Source organism: Pollachius pollachius, assembly GCF_949987615.1.
Source record: "Pollachius pollachius genome assembly, chromosome: 1".
Taxonomy (NCBI): Eukaryota; Metazoa; Chordata; class Actinopteri; order Gadiformes; family Gadidae; genus Pollachius; species Pollachius pollachius.
In genome coordinates, this window is record NC_136934.1 from 50,983,608 (window position 1) to 51,006,164 (window position 22,557).

A 22,557-nucleotide genomic window follows, 5' to 3' on the forward strand; every position below is an offset into this window, starting at 1 on the left:
CTACATGAATTCTCATTCATGTGGAATATAGGCAAGATTGTGATCATACCTTCTGTATATGTATAGTATATAATAATTATGTTTCCTTTAAGCATACAGTTCATTTCTCCCTTGCCAATTACTGTGGGGTATGTTTGTCAGAGTCGCCATGATCTCTGCCTCTGTTGGAGGGCAGGGCGGAGGTAACGGCCTATTATGTTTCTCAGACACAGTCCTGTGCACCCCCCCCCCCCCCTCTCTCTCTCTCTCTCTCTCTCTCTCTCTCTCTCCTCTCTCTCTCTCTCTCTCTCTCTCTCTCTCTCTCTCTCTCTCCTCTCCCCTCCCACCCTTCCATAGTTCTTCCATAGTTCACCACTATGCACTCATATCGGTGAACTACATTCACTGACCTGTAATTATCGCTATCTTACCTATTATCACTATGTGGACAATTTATCTCAATAGCAGCCAGCGCTACGAGCCGATGTTTACCTGCCCCTGTGGGACGCTGCGAATACAGGCAGCACAGCTGTAGCGCAACGGTTTTGTCTTGGATCCCGCCTTTCTCAGAAAGAGGGATAATCTTGAGAATCCTTTGAGACTGTACCCGTGATTAAGGGCTATACAAATAAAATAGAATTTAATTGAATTAAAAATTAATTGAATACCCTACTTCTAGTTATACAAGTTTATCATACAGGGAAACAAACAACCTCAAAAACATACGTCTCCAAAACATGGATGGATTAAAGAAGTCATCCATGTCTTCCTCCAAACTGCAAACTGCCATTCCCTGCACTATTTTTCACCTGGATTTAAAAGTGAAAATCGATCATAATTGAATCCTCTCAATACATAGGATATGTAGGGGAATGGACAGAGCATAAGCTTGTCTTCATTGGCTCAATAGAGCTTGTCCAAGAGAGGGTTAAGCTTCTGGGACACTCATACAACTCGCTTTAACAACCTATTTTTTAAAGATGGGCTACTGCAACAAGCATGCCGTTTCAAAATGGACGCCTCGGTGGAAGAGTACCCTCTCCCTGTGTCGATTCAAAGGGCTCAAACTAAGGTAACGCACACACAGGGATTCATATTCTCATGGGATTATACACTAATTAAAACATGCTTAGGAATATTATCTTCAATTTCTCCCGGGTCTCCGCTAATTCAATGTAAAATGTACACACTCTACCTTTAAGGCCAGATCAGGTTATTTTTACGATCTTTTTCTGTGTTGCTCATGAAAAGTGAAAGCCACGATATACAGTAGTACTTCCTGCTCTCTGGAATTTAGACTCAGGTTTCTGCCTATCGATCGTTTTAAGTGACAAGCTATTTTAATCCCTGGTAAACCCAGGAGCCCAATCTCTACGTATGATGTTGATCAATCAATAACTCGCTAAATCGCTGATGTTTCTCCTGTTTTCTCTCAGCCGAGGTCCAGCTGGGATGCTGATAATCAGCAGATGGTGAATATTGATCCCACAGAACTAGACGTCTGATTTCTGAAGCAGTTAACAGCTCTCCGTTTATTGCCTGTTTCAACCCTAGTCAGTAAATCTATACAATAATAAATTAATCAACCAATCAATGGAGAGGAACGAAGCTACAGGGAGTGAGCATTGGAAGGTATGTAAAGGTGGGATGCGTTTCTGTCCAGGACCTAAGCACACAAACACGACTGTGTTGCATTCCCACGAAGAACGATGGGGAATTAAAGGGAAGTGCATAAAGTTATGATTGATGAACTGGCTGAAAGCAAAAGGAGATATGAAGTATAGTTTGTGTTCACTGGTCAGTAGGAGGAACGGGAAAAGCACACATTTATGGGAAAGAGATTCTGCACGTTTAACTAAACTAACTAATTAGGGTTGTAATCATGCACACAGTCAGGCACACATAGACACACGAACACACACACACGCACACACATAAGGCCTACAGTACGCACACATACACACACACAGGCCTACAGTACACATGCACACACAATAATGTGGGTATTACTATTTATGTACAACTACACACAGAAACACGCTTGAACACACACAGGCACATTTGCACATATGCAGACAAAAAAAACACAAACACACACACACACACACAAAGTGCAAAGATACACACAAACACATCTACACACAATCACACACAAGTCAACAAACGTGCCTCGATACATACAAAGTAACTATGATACATACAAACTATAACCCATACAAACAACACAAACTTGACACACACACACTCACAGAATGCACGCACACAAACAACACGCAAATGCATGTGTAGAAACCTTCGCAAACTCCCAAACGACGTCCAGGAATACATTGAGTTGTTGCCCAAGAGATGTCAGATTTATGCTGATTTCATGTGGGAAAAATGTCAAAGTAAAGCTCAAAATGTACGAAGAAATAACAGCAGTATTTTGCCAGCCGCCATTTGGGAACAGGTTACCTCATACATGAACTATGTTCTGTACTCTCTGTACATGGTGAGGAGGGATTGAGAGTATTACACAAAGCAACAACACATTGGAAACAGATGACAGTTGTGTTAGAATACTGTGTCATGGGGGGGAGATGAAATGGAGATGAACACCATTATTATCTCCCAGCACACAGCAGCACACAGAGTCCAGGAAACGCTGACGTTTCCTCCAGCGAGAGGGGCCAGATCAGAATCACACATGTTCAATCACAAACCGCCTCTGGTTGGTCGCACTCAGCCAGCCTGCAGGAGATACACTAAGCCTGTCCGCTGCTTGCACGCACTGCGATTACATCGAGCAATCAAGGCAGATGGTGATGTCGCCTTCGGTGATTCTAAACGCCAAATACTACATTCACACTCCAACCGCGGTTGGAGTGTGAATGTAGTATTTGGCGTTTAGAATCACCGGCGGCAACAACATCATCGTCATCCTGATTGCTGGGAGCCAACAGAGACGGGTGCCTTGCTCAGGGGGAACCTCAACACCCTGGTAGCCAAGAGGAGGGGCTTCTAACCAGCAGCCCCTTGGATTTCCTCGACTACCTCCCCCACCTCTTTGGCTTCTGCCACCCACCCCTCACATCCTGAGACGAGGGGGAAACAAAGAGAGGGCGCCGAAGAGGGCGCCCAGAGGGGGGTACAGACAGACTCACCCCTCCCGGTCTGCTGGATGTCCGGGATGATGTCCGAGTAGTTGACGGGCAGCATCTTCTCGTTGAACACGCGGTCCACCCTGGTGATGTTGACCTTGCCCAGCTCCTCGAAGATCCCCTCCATGGCGAAGTAGCAGGGCCTGTCGTCCACCTTCTGGTCGTGGAACATCAGCAGCACCTGCTCCTGCCACCTGAAGCGCTCGCAGACGCGCAGCGCGAAGCGGCCCAGCTTCTTGTGCGTGGGGCCCGTGTTGGTGACCGAGTGGTAGATGCTCTTGTTGAAGCTGACGGCGGGCGCGCCGGCCGTCACCATGGGGACATCCCAGTGGGCGGTGAACAGGCCCACGGGGGAGGCGGTGTAGGAACAGCCCGGCCCGATGAAGGCCCAGGGGTTGTGAATCAGCTTGAGGTCCACGGCCATGAGCGGCGCCACGGACTCGGAGCAGACGCCGTCGCTGTTCTCGCTGTTCTTGAAGATGTACTGCAGGCGGTGGTGCGGCAGCAGAGAGGGGTCGGCGTTGACCGTGCGCACGGCACGGTCCACGGCGGGGCCGATGCGGGGCCAGGCCCAGGGGTAGGCCGTGTTCCTCTCGGGCAGGATGATGGCCAGGGTGACGTTCTGCAGCGGCCGGGGCGCCTCACCGCCGCAGGCTCCCTGGGGCGGCAGCAGGAGGAGCAGGGAGGTCGCCAAGAGCAGCATGAGGCCGTGGCAGGACGTCCGATGGGGCAGTGTTCGTCAGAGCAGGTCCAACAGGTCCGCCGAGGTTCACAGGAGTACGGCCTTTACGTGGACACACACACACGGACGCACACACACACACACACACACACACAATGGACACAAGGAAAACGGCACTGAGGTTTAAGTCAACATAGCACGCCAAGATACGCACACAAACGTACGCACACTACAGGAACGGCCCGTTAAAATGGTGGCACGGCCTCCACCCCAACCCCTTCTGCGTCACACGTTTGGCTGCTGGCCGCTGATGTGACGTCGCACATGAAGACAGAGACAGGCTTTCCTTCGTCATGGACTAATTCACTGCATCAATATTGTCAACATCGGACCGAGAGGCGCTCAGCAGCACTGGAGCGTGATGGCGGTCGTGGGAAGAACCCTCCCTCACAACCAGGAAACATGGTCTCCTCAGAACACCACGATATAATGTCTTTATTATGGGTTAGTGTTTTTATTACGTGGTAATGTCTTTATCGTCCCAATAGTGCCGTGTGTGTTGCTGCAGCTCATATTGAATCAATGTTGTTCCCTGCCTTGTAATTCAGTGTATTCTGTGATACGTTGCTTTACAGAATATCATTTGAAAACGTGTGCTCGTCATTCAAAGGGTATTATTCTTAACATCTGCTAGTGGGTGAACACGACGGGGTAAAGATGGACACATGTCACACTTTAAGAGTAGTGGTTTGCTGTTGTGATTGTGAGATGGGGCTGATCATAATGTCAGTGGCATCTTTTCACTGAAAAAGATAGTTGTGAATATTAAACGTGAACCTTTATACTAAACTACCTCCAATACCTTCATCTGAAGATGAAGGATAATTCCCTCGCAAAGTAATTCATTCAACCCTGGTTTAAACACTAGTTTGAGGCAAAGTTTGAGGTTCATGAAAGCAAAGCCAAGTGAGAGTCCATCCTATGAATCTAATCCCCAACCTCAGTAGTGCGCAGGGGCGTAGGAATGAGTTTAACATTGGGGGGGACACATATCGGAAACCTGACAGATCCGTTAATGGTTTGAAATACAGAAATATGTCATAAATTAACTACACTAAAAAAAAATCACAAATATATTTTATTCTACTAAAAAGATACATTTGTAAATGTAAAGGAAAACACATTTTGAATGGCAGTAATGAAATGATAAATATCAAATCAATTCTTTAATTGCACGCTCAATCATCCAGTTTTTTAGAATAAGAAGCGGTGACAAGACGCTGTGTTGCGCTTTCAAAATAAGATAAAATATTTTTCTCCCCCTGGTATAGTTTTTAGGTGGGACAAATGCGCCTGTCTCCAATATTGGTGGGGACACGTCCCCTCCGTCCCCCCCGGTTCCTAAGCCCTTGGTAGTGGGTCTCGGTTCCATAAGACATACCTCAGTAGAGGGTTTGTCTACATAAAGACCTCCGCAGTGAGTTGAGGTCTTCAAAGTCCTACCTCAGTAGTGGATTGGTCTTCATAAACCCTACCTCAGTAGTGGATTGGTCTTCATAAACCCTACCTCAGTAGTGGATTGGTCTTCATAAACCCTACCTCAGTATTGGGTTGGTCTCCATACACCCTACCTCAGTAGTGGATTGATCTTCATAAACCCTACCTCAGTAGTGGATTGGTCTTCATAAACCCTACCTCAGTAGTGGATTGGTCTTCATAAACCCTACCTCAGTAGTGGGTTGGTCTTCAAAAACCCTACCTTAGTAGTGGGTTGGTCTTCATGAACCCTACCTCAGTAGTGGATTGGTCTTCATAAACCCTACCTCGGTAGTGGATTGGTCTTCATAAACCCTACCTCGGTAGAGGATTGGTCTTCATAAACCCTACCTCGGTAGTGGATTGGTCTTCATAAACCCTACCTCGGTAGCGGATTGGTCTTCATAAACCCTACCTCAGTATTTGGTCGAGGTCTTTATAAACCCTACCTCAGTAGAGGGTTGGTCTTCAAACCCTATCTGGGTAGTGGTCTTCATAAACCCTAGCTCAGCATTGTGGGTCGGGGTCCCCTACCTCAGTAGTGTGATGGGGTCTTCAGGTGGTCGGTCTGATCCATGGCCCGTGCTCGAGCGCTTGGACCCCAGCTCTAGCTGCTGAGCGCGTGCAGGACACCATGGCCACGAGACGCCGCGCGGAGGTCCTCACCTGTCATCCAAGTTGCCCAGGATCAGTCAAATGGAAGTTTCAAACCTCTTGAGATCATACACTGAGACGCGACGCCAGGGACGTCGCGTTCCCACTCACTAAAGAACCTGTGAACGCGTTGATGTTAGCGGGTCTCCCTGACCAGCCTGGCTAATGTGACTCCGCAGACCGGGTCGCTACACCGAGGAACACCTCACCATGAGGCGCTCAGGGACCGACATGTGCGGACTAACTCACGCAATAGTTCACTAATCATTCATTATCCGCAGTTCCGAGATAAAAAGGACTGAAGTTTATCCGCTGGGACTCCAACTGATAACGATTCCCGACGTCCGAGAAAGTCGAGAAGAAAGAAATAAAGTCCAATGTTTACGGTCCAATATATATATTGTTTTTTTTCGAGCAATTTAGTTATAAAATAATTAAAACGCGTTGCCGTTCAACTGCTGCTGTTCAGTCAGTGGCATCAGAGAGAGAGAGCTCCGAGCTTAGAGGACCAGCAGAGAGGAGGACCTCGCTCCCTTTGCCCTACCACTGTAGTCTCTCTCTCTCTCTCTCTCTCTCTCTCTCTCTCTCTCTCTCTCTCTCTCTCTCTCTCTCATTCTCTCATTCTCTCTTTTCTCTCTCCTGTGTGTGTTTCTGTAAGTGAGAGGCGAGATTGATTTTTTCCGGATGTGTGTCTGAAAGGCACATAATGGCATTGTGTTTGCGTGTGCGAGTGTTTGTGCACGCGCGTGTCCGTCCGTGCATGTGTACGTGCAGGCGCGTGCGTTCACTTTACTGGCCGAGAGCAGAAGAGAGCCAGGTCTCCTTTCACTGGGAGGATAGGGGGAGGAAGGACGAAGGAAGGAGAGAGAGAGAGAGAGAGAGAGAGAGAGAGAGAGAGAGAGAGAGAAGAGAGAGAGAGAAGAAGAAGAGGGGGGAGAGAGAGAGAGAGAGAGAGAGAGAGAGAGAGAGATAGAGAGAGAGAGGGGAGAAAGAGAAACTAAGAGGTATTTATGGACCTCTTGACGTTTCTGTTTAACATGTAAACAACAGCATAAATGACTAACTTGACTGAACATATTGGAACGATATGCTGCCTACTGCGTGACCGAAGGGTGTGTAGAGAGAAGCTTTGTGTCCAGGCAGGGTTGAGGAGGTCAGCCCAGGTGACATGTGTTCACATTGTTAGAACCAACCAAAGTCGAGTTATAAATATATAGTGTCTGAATGTGACATTGAACATTCAGTGGCGTACAATAAATGTTTAACTTTTTTATATTCTTAATGGATATAGTAGTCAGCCCTACATTTACACACCTGACTACAGAGCACATGATACATATGACTTACTATATGCAGACTATAGTGTACAATGTGTAGTGCACTGCACACTGGGATACACAACACAAACAGAGCACACTGGAATACACGACGTAAACAGACCACACTGAACACTAGAATACACAACACAAACCGAACACACCGTACACTGGGATACACAACATGAACACAACACACTACACACCACGCGTGGGATACACACGGCAATGTCCTGCCACTCCCAGGCGGAGGCGTCATAAAGCCTATCTGTAGCGGATCGTTAGGTGAGAGTGGGTCTGCTGTTTAGCCGAGCAAACAGCCTGTCCTTGTGTTTTACTGTCATCTGTGTAACCTCCCCTCGGACCAGACGGGACCGCGATCCTCTGTTCTTAGAAAGCCGTTCACAGATCAATAAAAGCCTCGTGAAACCGCTCTCGTGTCGAGTGACAGGAAGTGACGTAGTGAGTGCTCCGTCTGTTCCTCCCCAAGCCCTGCTAATGGACCACGGAGACCTTCAGGGCTCCTCCCAGAGCTCGGACCACCGAAGGGTCTCAGGTACCCCCCCCCCCCCCGGTCGATCCACACCTCCATCACCAGGGCTGTGGTACCTCAGGTCCCTGAGTCCCCGATTGGACCGTAGATGTGGCTCGGTGCCGAGTCAGACGGCCCCGAGCCGACACACGACCATGGACCGAAATAAGCTATTGGCCTTGGATCAGAGTCTCAATCGCTCCTCCTCTCTGGGCCTGAGGTTGTACAGAACACAGCAGCTCTCTCTAAAGGGCAACAGAACCAGGAGGAACGTGTTCAAAAGGTTACCGCAGAGTTGTCTTCTGACTGCCGAGGAGGCTTCGGCGCAGACGGACTCACCTGGTAAACCACCAGCAAAATCTTGGCTTCTGAATCTGGCAGAGGCCTATCTCCCCCATCTCTACACCAGCACCAGCCTGGACGGTTTCGGTCCTAGCCTGTAAAGTGAAACATAGAGTTCAGGATAGCCTTACAGGGTGTTGGGTTTAACTCCCAGCGGAGCGGTCCTGGGTTCGATCCCAAATCCCTGCAGCTGCCATGAGTAGCATGTGTTAAAAGAGTAAAATAGTATACGTTTGATTGCTGCATTTCTGTGCCCCCATCACGATTCTCAAATCATCTTAAGCACCCCTTCACTTATTTTTGTTTATTCTTTCGGTCATTTGACGGTACCGTTTGCAATTTTACATCCCTCTAGTAAAGTTTCCCAATGTTGGAATGGAGGTCCTGAACACAACGTGACTATCCATCCTTCCATTTCTCTGTCTGTCCATCTGGCTATCTGTTCGTCCGTCATGTGACCCTGCGTATGTCTGTCAATCCATCTCATCATCTACCCAACTATCTATCCCTCCATCTGTCAATCTCTGATGGAGGCACCCCAACCGTGTTTAATGATATTGAATTATTCAGTGCACATTCATCTGAACAATGAAGACAGCCTGTTCTGTTACACAGGGATGCAGAATCAGAACTACAGCCACAGACCCCCAGACAGATGTATACAGCAGGCAGCTCAGAAGAACGCACAGAATCAGTCCATTTAGATTACCATGTAGTAAATGTTAAGAATGTACCGAATATTCAAAAGGTACCAGATGTTCATAATGTTATTAATGTTTACAATGTACAAAATTGTTATTATCTAACAAATGTTAAGAATGTACAAAATGTTAAAAATTTACCAAATGTAATAAATCTTTACAATGTACAAAATGTTCATTAAATACCACATGTTAAGAATGTAGCAAATGTTAATAGTAAACCAAGCAAGAATGTATCACATGTTCATATCTGCCAATGTTCACAGTTTACCAAACATAAAGAATGTATCACATGTTCATATCTGTCAATGTTCATAGTTTACCAAACATAAAGAATGTATCACATGTTCATATCTGTCAATGTTTACCTAATGCGCGCCCCAATACACTTTTTTGGAGCCAATTCCCAGAATGCATTCTAAGAAATGCAGATCTAAGAAATGCATAATTCCAAATCTTGACTCTGACCCAAAACACAACAAACCCTTACCCAGACAAACCAGACCTCTCTCTAACTAGAGTTTCGTAACACGTCCTGTTGACCATTAGCCCAGCGGCCGCTTGGCAGGAGCCAGCAGTGTGTGGGTCTGCTGATGGTCACTGGTTTAATGAGAGAGAGAGAGAGAGAGAGAGAGAGAGAGAGAGAGGGGGGGGGGGGGAGAGAGAGGGAGAGAGAGAGAGGGAGGAGAGAGAAAGAGGGAGGGAGAGAGAGAGAGAGAGAGAAAAAGAGAGGGAGAGACAGAGAGAGGAAGAGAGAGAGAGAGGAAGAGAGAGAGAGAGAGAGAGAGGGGGGGAGAGAGAGAGAGAGCGAGAGAGAGAGGGAGGGAGAGAGAGGGAGGGAGAGAGACCAGTCTGGCAGGACTTAGCCCCCCCGCCCCAAAATGATACAGGCTCCAGGAAGTCTCTGCCACCGCTGAAGACCTCACACTCACTACAACGCACACATCCACTAATCACACAAACACCATCAGCATACCACTGTGGGCAATTTAGGGATAATCTCTTCGCTGTGCGATTCTGTTTCCTAGACACTCTAAAAACGAGGCTAAAGGGACTGAACCCATCACCTTCACTCTCCCCTGCTCACACCCCTCATCCCCCAGCCTTGGTGATGAAGGTCAAGGCGTCTCCCGCCGACAGGTTGACCTTCTCAGCGAAGAGCAGAGGCTGTAAATATGGCGGCATGTCATAGGGAGTGTTAAAGACAGGCGCGAGCAAGTCACTTCAGGCGCAGTATAACACCAAAAGAGTGCCGTCACACTCTTAGACACTCTTAGGATAAATAAAGATGCATTCATACAGCGCTTTTCTAACCAGTTGCCACTCAGAGCTCTTTACAGTATTATAACATTCACCCATTCATGCACACATTCACAAACCGCCGGCGGTGTCGACCATGCAAGGCGACAGCCAGCTCTTCAGGAGCAGTCAGGGTGAGGGCACCCTCGGCTAGGTGGACCCGAGGGTCGAACCAGCCACCTAGTGGTCACCAGCCAACCCGCTCCACATCCAGAGCCACATCCCAGCCCGGTTTTTCCGCGCAAACAAATCGGTTGCGATTCCCACAAACAAATGTATTCCAGCTGATTCTGTTGCTGATTTCCTCCTGTAATACTCTTGTGTACACAGACTGACATGGAGTTTAAATCCCGTGTTTAAACCTCCCCCGTGGTTACCTCCCCCCAGCCGAATGGGACAATCGGATATTAAATGAAGAACGATATTTTTTTATTGGTTTTGTCCTGGTCGTGCTCCGGGGGGCTTTAACGGCCCCCGTCCGGGACAATGCGAAGAGACGCTCACGGCCTATCTGCCTTCCGTAATGCGATGTATTTCCAACTAAAGCAGGATATTGGGACGGGGACAGAGCACTGAAGAGGTGATTGGATCCTTCAGGATAGCAGGGTGATAGTGGGACCTGTTGCCCGCTTGCCAGGACCCCGATGTTATGAATCGCTGTATTGTTATCCCTGTCAACCAGACCCGGTTATGGTCACAAAAAGTGAGGTAATACCTTTTGGGATTTTTCTGCGTACTTTGAAAATTCGTAAATAATAATATATACATCATATAGGATTATTAGGAAGTACAAAAAAAGTGAGCTAATGCCTTTTTTGATTTTGTAGCGTGCTTTGAATTTCAGAATGTCAAAGAAATAATAACTCATTTAAAGTATAGGAAAGCTATACTGGTGTCCCTTATATTGCACATGATCACATTACAATAAACCAGGTCTAATGGTCACCCTGGTCTGTTCACTGCCCTCTGCTGGTGCATCCACTAAACTTCGTGTGAATTTAAACCCTTTCAGAAGGGATACAACTTAATAATATAAAGTGTTTAAGATATAACTTCAACAATGCATTTCAAATTAAGCAATTCAACTGTAAGCATGAAGGAAGCCATATCTATTGCATTGCCGTATTACATTGTACTTGTAAGACTATTTAAATAATTGATGAACAGTGCATGGGACTTACAGAGAAGAGAACCATTTTTAATTCATCTTGGGAACGGTAGAATTAATTGCTTAATGTGATATAATTAATGTGTTGGATTATTTTTGTTAGATTGATGTTCATACATCCCTAATGCAAATTAAACGGAGACAAATATTGCAGTAAAAAATATACATATTTTCTTTTCAGATAAGCCGAGGGTTAGTTGTTTATGTTTGACCTAAATTCAAGATCCGTGTTCTCCTGCGAGGTCAAAGGTCGACAGTGAATCAACAAAACCCCCCCCCCCCCACACACACACACTCAGAAGGGTCGTAGGTGTGCATCGTAAGCTGCTTTTGATAAAACCGAATTGGGAGTGTGAACACAAGCTTTGGGGGGACAAAGGCTAAGTGAAAGCAGAAGATGGTTTGAATCTTATCGCATGTTCCGGAACTACATATCTGTAGTCGCCTAACGCAGTTTCAAGGCTGCAAGGTTTGACAGTATTTTCAATCTATAGACGCAGAATTAGGTTTTCAACACGACGCAGTCTTGCCACGAGACTCAGCCACGCAATTAATGATTAATTAAAAAAAGCAGAACCCATTCTTACTTAAAATTCAACAAACCCAGGTTAAAAAGGCTAATATTCCTCATTAACTTTGTTGGTACAAACGACTTTGGGAGTGTTTGTGTAAAAACCAGCAGCTAAACATAATTACTAGCCATCTCTGAATCACTGTTCGTTCACTTTTATTCATTTGGAGGTTGGCAGCCCAGGCATCCACAAATATTCAGATCATACATAAAAACAATATATTTCACTTGTACACAATATAATAAAGTCAATAAAAGTCTAAATCATCTTTCAAGCTCTTAACTTTGTTTACTGCCACCATCATGGAGCTAAAAATAAATTATAAGAAAAAGGGAATATGATTTTACTTCTAATATGTTGAAAATAACAACATGACGAGGCACTTCTAACAGAAAAAAAAGACAATTTTGGTTATTTGGTTGGCTTCTCAACACGTTTTACTTCCCTTTAAATAAAGCAAGGCGTAGAGCTAGCATGAGGCTGCAGTAATAGCGTGCGTTACTCAGAAACCTTTCCTGTTGAAATAGTGACGCCAGAAAATACATTTTGGGACCACCCTCCCAGCTCTGCCAAACGGAGCTCTCCGTCCATGACGTCATCAGACACCCCAAAGGGCAAGTTGCCCAAATGTTCAAACAAGAATCTCAAACAAGTGCATAAAAAACAGTTTGGTCAAAATTCGAGAAATAATTGTACCAGTAAGACAACTCGGAGCAGAACCAAACATATTCAAAGTGGCCAGTTGACTCTGTCATGCAATTCTTGTTTTTAGTCTTCAATTTCACAATAACATCACAAACAATTAATTTACAGTTCCCCTATTGTTCCACCAGATGTGACGCTGATTAGCCAAACAAGCCATTTCCCAATTTTCCCCCCTGTGACATCACACAACGTCTCCGCCTAGAAGTATGCTAGACAGATCAGCCTACCAGTGGGTTCAGTCCACTGGGTACGCTGGCAGTGTGATCTATCATATATCTGGACGGACACGCCCATGGGCTATTTCACCAGAAGCTAGTTGGCTCGTACAGCTCATCAACATCACACCTGGTGATGAGATAGGGGATGAGTGGGTTTGTATGTCAGACAAATGAACCACATCATTCGTTAACAAGGGCCCCATCGTGGCTGTGAAGGTTGTGTTGACCGACCACTGAGACAGACCCTGGAAGGTAAGTGTGGTCCAATCAGAACATCAGAGCAAGCCGATGCTTTCAGCCAAATAAACATTTGATAAAATGAGTTCATCTGGGCTGGAGGGTCGAATATTATAAGGCAGAGTGTGTTCTTTGCCTTCGGGCGGAGAGTACCTCAAGCACTTACTCAAGTACAAAAATATTTTTATGCAACTAAATATTTATGCGTCTTACTTCTGGAAATAGTCTTGCTTGCGTAAAATGGCCGTCAACCACGTTTGCTTTTTATTTGGATAGTCTACGATTTGGAGACTATAGGTGATGCCTTATAGCAATTTGTATCTATACTCGCATGTAGATAAAAAAATAATTGTATCCTAGAGTTGTCCCTGGAGGTTCCTGCTCAAGAGCCTTGCCCAAACGTACATCATACAACCCTCCCTCTGTGATGTCAGTCTCTGGTGGTGAAATAGCGGCCCTTTAAAAAGCCTGATTAAAATCCATCTTGTATATCTGGGTGGCTTCAGGCCTTCTGCTGCTGGTGCCTACTCTGCTCTGCTCTGTTGTCTCCCCTGTAGTTCCAAGGCCACCAGGGGACATCAGAGAAACAGGACTTCAACTGGTTGCTGGTCTTGTCCAACCAGAGGAACAGGTCTTCCGTTTTGAGATCCGGGTGAAAGCTAATAGGTGGTTTGGAGAAGAGTTCCGGGAGCCATACCTTGAGACAACCAGTTCTGGGCTCCAGAGACAAAGCGCCTGGCTGGAGGACTCCTCTGGTGACCTCTGGGTTAGTTTGGTGAGAGAAGGTGATTCAGGTACCGTAACTACCGCAGTTATCGAACGGGTTCCTCAGGCGAGTCTGCAGCGTGAGCAAAATGTTGAGGGTTACAGACGTTAAAGGGGTAGTTCGGAATTGTGGACATAGGGCCTGATTCCCAAGTTAGCCTTGGTGTTCCTTATCATTGGAGACAGTTTAACACATTTCATTCAGTCCTTCTAGTTGCAGAGTTTGCTCGTGCTAGGCTAGCGCACGGCAATGGGCAATACTAGCCTGCTAATGAAACAGTCTTACCCACTCCACAGTACACCCGAGGTAAATCAATTATAACGCCAGACTAAAGATGTAAATGTCTTTGTTGATAGAATAATGCTAAAAATAAAACTAACCTTGCATCGCATGAGTCATCGCATTTTGAGGGACTACTTTCTCAGCAGCAGCGGAATTTAACCTAGGTATCAGTCCGCCGCTGCCGTAGCCTACTACCATGAATATAACACTGCTGCTGAGACACAGCAAGTCTTTAAAAATGCAATGCAATGCAAGGTTGGTTTTTATTTCTGACATTATTCTATCTACAGACATTTACATCGACCGTCTGGCGTTATAGTTGATTTGCCTCGGGTGTACTGTGGAGTGGGCAAGACTGTTTTATTAGCAGGCTAGTATTGCCCATTGCCGTGCGCTAGCCTAGCACAGGCAAACTCTGCAACTAGAAGGACTGAATGAAATGTGTTGAAAACTGTCTCCAATGATAAAGAACACCAAGGCTAACTTGGGAATCAGGCCCTATGTCCAAAATTCCGAACTACCACTCTAAGACTTTGGGATTGAGCTGCTATGCTAAGCTAACATGCTAGGCGGCTACATCTCGTCCGCGTGTGCCGGTTTGCCGACGTCAAGACTTCCCACTCCATCTTTGGGTTTCATGGCCGGAGGGTCCGTCCGCCCCGCAACCACAGCTGAAGTGTTCCCTGATTGGCCGTTGTCTTGGACTGCACTCTCAGACACTGGGAGTTCAGGCTGGATTGTGATTTCCGGTTTGGTTTTCGTGCCGTCGTCGGGAGGTCCTGATTCGCTGACGTCGGGGGGTAAGGGTTCTGATTGAACGACGGAGCTCTCTGCGTCGTCTGGTGTTGGCACGGAGGAGGCGGGGTCTGTTAGGATGTTTCTGGAAATGACTAGAGGAAGGAAATGTCGGTTTGTGTTATTCTTTGGCTTTATCTGTCATTAAAGTGGGTGGTGGACAAACTATAAACAACAGAAACACTACAATGGGATTATTCTACATTAGTTAAAAGGGGCAGTGAACCCAAAACCGTTTTTTTTTGGTAATATGTCATATATGATCTTCAAAATAGTGATCAATGCTACTTAAGGTACTATCATTACGAGAAAAACGACAACGGGACACCAGCCACGAGGTGTGTGTGGCTGTGTGGAGCTCTTGACTGGGCGGCGGTTAATGTTTAGTTATAGTATAACACCACGGTGTGGGAACATTTCATATCGCACAATTTAACTCTGATACACAACGACGGTAATAAAACTGTATCATAAAGTTACCGAGGGTCGTAACCATGGGGATAACAAGTTTCCTTTCTTCTTAGGCTCCGCCCACACGGAAACTGTTTTTCGAGGGAACGTTGGTGGGGAACGTTGGAGTTCCGTCAAATGTTTTTGTTTGAGTTGATTAATTTTTTCTTTTTTTTGTTGCTTTAAATACAGACCCTTGGTAAATTTAATTACTAACTGTACATTAAATAGTACTTTCTGATCAATCTAAAAGGTTTAGGTACTCGTCTTCTTCTTTTATTGGTGGAGAACCGGCGCCACATGAATATGTACTACAGCGTTTCTACAGCTAGATGAGTTTTCGCAATGAGTCCGTCTTTACGGAGACGTTTCTGAAACGCATCAAAGGAAAACGGAGGGGAAAAGATTGTTTTCGCCCTTGTGGACGCGGCCTTAGATCTCTCTAATATCTTTTCAGTGGGTTCATAGCGGTGCTGTAGTTGGGTCAGGGTTATAAGGGAGGGCTTTTATTTTGACGGGGTGCTCGTTTGCTCACCTCCTGTGGGTTGGTAGTCTTCCTGTGAGATGGAAGTCCGGCTGAATGGGCTGAGACTGGGCAGGATGATCAGACCCAGAGAGAACAGGATGATCTGTCCACACACACACACACACACACACACACACACAAGTACGCACACACACACACACGCACAGGCACGCACACACACACACACACACACAGGCACACAGGCACGGACACACACACACAAACACACACAGGCACACACACACACGCACACACACAATAAGATAATACATTCCCTTCAACAATATTAGTTTTCTCTACTATAGACGGTAATTCTCACATTGTGTGAATATTGTATGAATTGTGTTTAAATCTTTTGCAATATAATTTAATTGTGTTTGTTTGTTTGGAGTGAGTGCGTGAGTGAGTATGTGTGTTTGTGTGTGCGTGTGTGTGTTGTGTGACAGTTGTGTGCCGTGTTGAGTTGTGTGTTGTCTTGAGCTGTGTGTTGTGTTGAGTTGTGTGTTGTGTTGAGTTGTGTGTTGTCTTGAGTTGTGTGTTGTGTTGAGCTGTGTGTTGTCTTGAGCTGTGTGTTGTGTTGAGTTGTGTGTTGTCTTGAGTTGTGTGGTGTGTTGAGTTGTGTGTTGAGCTGTGTGTTGTCTTGAGCTGTGTGTTGTGTTGAGTTGTGTGTTGTGTTGAGTTGTGTGTTGTGTTGAGCTTTGTGTTGTGTTGAGTTGTGTGTCGTGTCCCAGTTGTGTGTTGTGTTGAGTTGTGTGTTGTGTTGAGTTGTGTTGAGTTGTGTGTCGTGTCCCAGTTGTGTGTTGTGTTGAGTTGTGTGTTGTGTTGAGTTGTGTGTCGTGTCCCAGTTGTGTGTCGTGTTGAGTTGTGTGTCCGTACCAAGATGCAGGTGCTGGTCTGGGCTCCTTTACTGACCGTCTGTTTGATCAGAGACTGGATCCGACGCAGCTGAGCCATCAGAGACCTGCAGGCCGCAAACCAGTGTTATACTTGGGGACGCTCACCAGTACAACCAGTGTTATACTGGGGGACGCTCACCAGTACAACCAGTGTTATACTGGAGGACAGTAACCAGTACAACCAGTGTTATACTGGGGGACGCTCACCAGTACAACCAGTGTTATACTGGGGGACGCTCACCAGTACAACCAGTGTTATACTGGGGGACGCTCACCAGTACAACCACAGTGTTATACTGGGGGACGCTCACCAGTACAACCACAGTGTTATACTGGGGGACGCTCACCAGTACAACCACAGTGTTATACTGGGGGACGCTCACCAGTACAACCACAGTGTTATACTGGGGGACGCTCACCAGTACAACCACAGTGTTATACTGGTTCTACTGGGAGCTGCCCAGTACAACCACAGTGTTATACTGGGGGACACTGGGAGCTGGTCAGCTTCCCAGTACAACCAGTCCTCTAGGTTCTGCAGGCTCTATCCAGAGTGGGGGACCCCCTGGCTCCAGAGTGGGGGACCCCCTGGCTCCAGGGGGTCGCCTGAGGCTGGAGCCCCACCTGTTGTGTTTCTCCAGGTGGTCCACCGTCCGCTGGAGGTCCTTGTTCTGAGCTGAGCACGCCGCCGCCCTGAACACACATTACATTTACGTTTACATTTAGGGCATTTAGCAGACGCTTTTATCCAAAGCGACTTACAATAAGTGCATTTGTTACAATAAGTACATTTGTCATAAGAAGTGAAACAATATATCGCTGTCGGTACAGCAAAGACGTTCATAGAACCAAGTGCAAGTATTACAATCGCTAGGCTAACCCATTCCCCGTGTAAAGCAGCTACTGTAGATGCTACACAATTAAGTACCTTGAATAAGTGCAATGTACAAGTGCCAGGACGTACAACATTCAATGGTGGCTGTGGACACACACACACACACACACACACACAGGCACACACACACACATACACACAGACATACACATACGCAGGCAAACACACACAAACACACACACACACACATACAGACAGACAGCCCATTGTTTAGTGCAGATAATTATGTGTCCACGCGGTCTGTGCCGTGGAAGGACAAACAGAGCCAGCCAGCAGACAGTCAGACAGACAGCCAGTAGACAGACAGCAAGAGTCAGACAGCCAGACATTAGACAGACAGCCAGCCAGTAGCCAGAAAGCCAGCCAATAAACAGCCGGTCAGTAGACAGAAAGCCGGTCAGTCAGTCAGCCAGTAGCCAGACAGCCGGTCAGTAGACAGACAGCCAGTCAGTAGACAGTCAGACGGTCAGTGGGCAGACAGGCGGCCAATAGACAGACAGGCGGTCAGTACCTGCCCTCCAGCCCGTCGATGTACTCCTTCCTGCGGCGCCGGCTGTCCTGCGCTGACTGCTTGTTACGGATCTTCCTCCGAACCTTCTTCAGGATCCGCTCCTCAGCCTGGGACGAGAGAGAGAGAGAGGGGGGGGGGGGGCGAGAGAGAGAGAGAGAGAGAGAGAGAGATAGAGAGAGAGAGGGGGGAGAGAGAGAGAGACATTGGTCAGAGGCAGGTTGTTCGGGAGAGAGAGCGAGCGATAGAGAGACATTGGTGAGAGGCAGGTTGTTGGGGAGAGAGAGAGAGAGCGAGCGATAGAGAGACCTTGGTAAGGGGCAGGTTGTTGGGGAGAGCGATTCCTTCCTGGTTCAGCAGCCTCTGTTCCTCTTCCGTCAGCTGGAGGTCTGCAAACCGCTGCTCACCAAACACCACAGAAGAAGAGAACCAGGTAAAGAAAGGCCACTGGGAGCTGCCCACCACAGCTTTCTACTGGTGGGACAGTGCTGCCCAGTGTGAACCAGCAGGGTTTAAATAAAGGTTTGCTTGATGAGTGTGGACCCTCACCATGAAGTCTCCGTTCGTGGGGTGGGCTTGGGAGTCGGTGGGGGTGGGGGCCGAGTATCGGCCCTCCAGCTGGGATGATGACATCACAGGAAGCTCATTCACCACGCAGGAGTCGGCGAACAGCACGCGGGAGCTCCACTCATCTGGACAACGGGAAAATCAGGGTTTACGTCAAGGTTTACGACAGGGTTTACGTCGGGGTTTACGTCAGGGGTTTACGTCAGGGGTTTACGTCAGGGTTTACGTCAGGGTTTACAACAAGGTTTACATCAGGGTTTATGCCAGGGTTTAAGCCAGGGTTTACATCCGGGTTTACAACAGGGTTTTCATCTGGGTTTACACCAGGGTTTACTTCAGGGTTTACAACAGGGTATACATCAGGGTTTACATCAGGGTTTACGCCAGGGTTTACGCCAGGGTTTACGTCAGGGTTTACGTCAGGGTTTACAACAGGGTTTACGTCAGGGTTTTGGTCAGGGGTTACGTCAGAGTTTACACCAGGGTTTACGTCAGGGTTTACGTCAGGGTTTACAACAGGGTTTACGTCAGGGTTTTGGTCAGGGGTTACGTCAGGGTTTACACCAGGGTTTACACCAGGGTTTACATTGTGGTTTACAACAGGGTTAACATCATTGGCTCCAGCAGTAGTACCAGAACCAACAACACTCATCATGCTGAAGGGATCGTCTCTCGGTTTGGGTGATCGACTCCCAGCCCAAAGGTCCTGGGGCTCGAGCCCAGGTCCTTCGGGCCTGCTGTGGCTGGAGGCAGCCATCCTCGAGCGAGATGGCCCACCCCTAACTGCTCCGTAACCTCCCATATCTGTAACTCGCTGTGAGTTAGGGATAAAAGCCTCTGCTGGTCCGGTAAACAGCAGAGAGTCCGGCGCTCACCGAGCTCGATGGAGATCACGCCCTCCTCCGGCGGGGCCTTGGCCACCTTCCCCAGGCCGCTGATGTCGTACACCACCTGGTACACCGTAGGGGGCGGCAGCGCCAGAGCGGGCGGGGGGTCCTCGAAGATGCCGCTGTCGCTCTCGGAGGTGGGGTCCCCCCCGGCCATCCCGCTGGGGAACACCATGTTGGGGTCGATGGCCCGCAGGACGTCTGCCTCAGAGTCGCTGTCCTGCAGCCCGAGGGAGACGCGAGGGCTATGAGATCGGACGCATGTCATCACGGCTGTGACGCTGCACCTGTGGTGACGTCACTTCTACGATGACATCGAAGAGCGTGAGAGAGCGAGACGGTGATGACATCGATTTATGACATCACAGCAGTGACGTCACAGAGGGTGAGAGGGAGAGCGATGACATCACATCTATGACATCACATCTTTGAATGATGATACCACAGACAGTGTGAGAGACAGCGATGACATCACAGCGTCCCACACTCGGGTTTCAACAACACAACTGTTTGACGGCACACTGTTTGACACTCCAACACTCACTTGGCCCGCACCGCTGGGGTCTACCAGCCAGTCCTGCAGGGGCTTCTCTGGGTTGGCGAAGAGGACGTCGGAGCAGGGGAACGACGTCTCCAGACACCATGAGGTCCGGCCTCCATCAGCCTCCTCCGGCCCCCCCCCGGAGAGGAACACACTTCCCATCTCAGCATCCATCTCACCTGGAACACACGCACGCACACACACGCGCGCGCACACACACGCACATAAACCCCCCGCACACAAACACACACGGACACACACACGACTGTAAAACACATATCATATAAACACACGTTATGAAGACACCTGTCTTAAACACACACCTGTTATTATGACTACTGTCTCCAACACACAGCTGTCTTAACACACCTGTCTTAAACACACACTACTACTGTCTCCAACACACACCTGGCTAAACACACATCTGTCGTAATGCAACCGTGTGTTGGTTCTAGAACTGTTGATTATGTATCTATTTTATTCAACTAATCCCTTTATGGATGGTATTATTACATGTCGGTATTCAAACAGACTCACCATTCACAAGCAGGATGTCAAAGAAAGAACAGAGACACCTAACAGGAGCATTGATAACTATTACCTGAGGGGGAGGGGCCTCCTACCTCCCTACGCTACAGGATATCAACATCCTGGTGGCACGTGCACGCGCAAGCGCACATCAACTTAATCCGCTTGCTCTGCATTATAAAAAAACTGCATATTACAGGCCTATTAAACATAAGTAACTAACTAATTAAATCTAGAGCTGAATGAAACAAGTTCTGCAGTTTGTAGTCGCTGACATTCCCCTGCGGGGAAAAAGCTGACGCAGTTATTAATGATACTATTAACTAAACTTAAATAATAATAAATCATTAATCTGGGTCGAGTCATTTGTTTAGCAGTCAGTCCATCCTGCTCAGGTCTGGGGTTGTTTTCAGAGCTTGCTCCACCACTCCAGCTGGTATATCCTGGTCCATCCGGATAAACAAGAACAACACACACTGGGAATGTTATCCTGTACTTACTGGGCTATGCTGCAGACGTCACATGCAGGTCTTCTCCCAGTTCGGAGGTCCGCGTCCGCATTACAGATCTGTCAACTTTTTAACTAAAGGGAGGATTGCAGGGAGCCTGCTGCATCTTTTTTGCTAGAAAATCTATCCACCAAAAATCCCACCCCGCTGGCTGATTTACGTTGCGTTGTTCCGCAGACAGGACGCCTCGTCAGCGCACGGCTAGAATATCTGACTGCACATAGTCGGGATTCCACTCTCGCGGGATTACACGCCGACGTCGCGCTCTGGGAAGTAGATACTGCGCCTTTAAGGGACGTCACAAACGCTGGCGTTTGATTGGTCAGAGGTTCCTGTATAGAGAGCCCAGCGGTGGACCCGATTGGTCAAGTCACTTAAGTGATTATAAACCGTTAGTGTATATGCAGGTGGTGGGTAAGTGGCGTCTGAGGAAGTGGGGTCTACCTTTTCATTAAAAAGTATGTAAATGTGCCTATCTTACTTACTAAAGTAAAATAAATGTAAGTGATAGAACTTACATTAATGTAGGTTTTTATTACTTCCACATAATATGTCATCTTAAAATAACTTTTAAGGGAACTTGAATATGATTATGGTATTGACGGTATGAATTTGGTATGAATTTGTCTTTAATATAAAAATACTTTCAACAATACTTTCTGTTGGAATCAGGACCTGTTTAATTGTCCCTCTGTGTTATGGGTTACGTGTGTTAACAATGTCTAAACCTTAGGAGGGCAACCAAGCATAAAATATATCATACATAAATATAGTGTGTATAAGTATATATAATGTGTATATGGATTAAAGATGCATAGGCCTACAACACACCGTTTAGAAGCAGAACCCCCCCCTCTTCCACAGGCCAACAGAACAACGTTAGTAACATGGCCCTGCATGGCCATTAGTGTGTTTTCACCTTGAAGACTGATATAACATAATGTAAAACTTATAGTCAGTTTGCGAATGAAATGAGGTCTTCTCTCAGCTCCCAGCATGCATCTGGGATCACCCTCTGACACAGAACGGAACATTGATGAATGTGTGAAGTGAAGTCCACATTGAAGTTCTGGACTGAAGTGAAGTCCTTGTCTGAAGTGTCAGGCTTCTGATTGGACGGTTTAAACGCTTATGGGAGAAAATGTCGAGGAAAGAAACTGAACTGAACTGGATTTATTCTCATTTATGGCCATTTATAAGGTGTGTACACACGCACGCACGCACGCACGCGCACACACACACACACACACACACACACACTCAAATATCATGTTTTAACATGTATTTATGGGTTCGTCATTTGAGTCATTTCACAAACAATGCACA

At 47.1% G+C, this 22,557-nt stretch overlaps 2 protein-coding genes across 2 annotated transcripts in view; both read right to left on the reverse strand.

Moving 5' to 3' along the window:
* Nucleotides 1-6,459, reverse strand: part of LOC307091948 (atrial natriuretic peptide receptor 1-like) — a 49,538-nt gene extending 43,079 nt beyond the window's left edge. Inside the window, exons 1-2 of the mRNA XM_079758796.1 lie at nucleotides 5,872-6,459; nucleotides 3,123-3,903 (exon numbers count right to left, since the gene is read on the reverse strand). Coding sequence (XP_079614922.1) covers nucleotides 3,123-3,822 — 700 coding nt within the window. The 5' untranslated portion in view covers nucleotides 3,823-3,903; nucleotides 5,872-6,459. The remainder of the gene's footprint in view (nucleotides 1-3,122; nucleotides 3,904-5,871) is intronic.
* A 5,600-nt stretch (nucleotides 6,460-12,059) lies between these two features.
* creb3l4 (cAMP responsive element binding protein 3-like 4) lies at nucleotides 12,060-21,454 on the reverse strand. Its single transcript, XM_079739243.1, has 10 exons — nucleotides 21,223-21,454; nucleotides 20,198-20,373; nucleotides 19,642-19,873; nucleotides 18,749-18,891; nucleotides 18,509-18,598; nucleotides 18,203-18,309; nucleotides 17,421-17,489; nucleotides 16,777-16,861; nucleotides 15,910-16,003; nucleotides 12,060-15,019 (listed from the first exon to the last, which is right to left on the reverse strand). Exons 2-10 carry the CDS (start codon nucleotides 20,366-20,368, stop codon nucleotides 14,703-14,705), a joined length of 1,308 nt encoding a protein of 435 aa, XP_079595369.1. The 5' UTR covers nucleotides 20,369-20,373; nucleotides 21,223-21,454; the 3' UTR covers nucleotides 12,060-14,702.
* Between the last annotated feature and the right edge of the window lie 1,103 nt (nucleotides 21,455-22,557).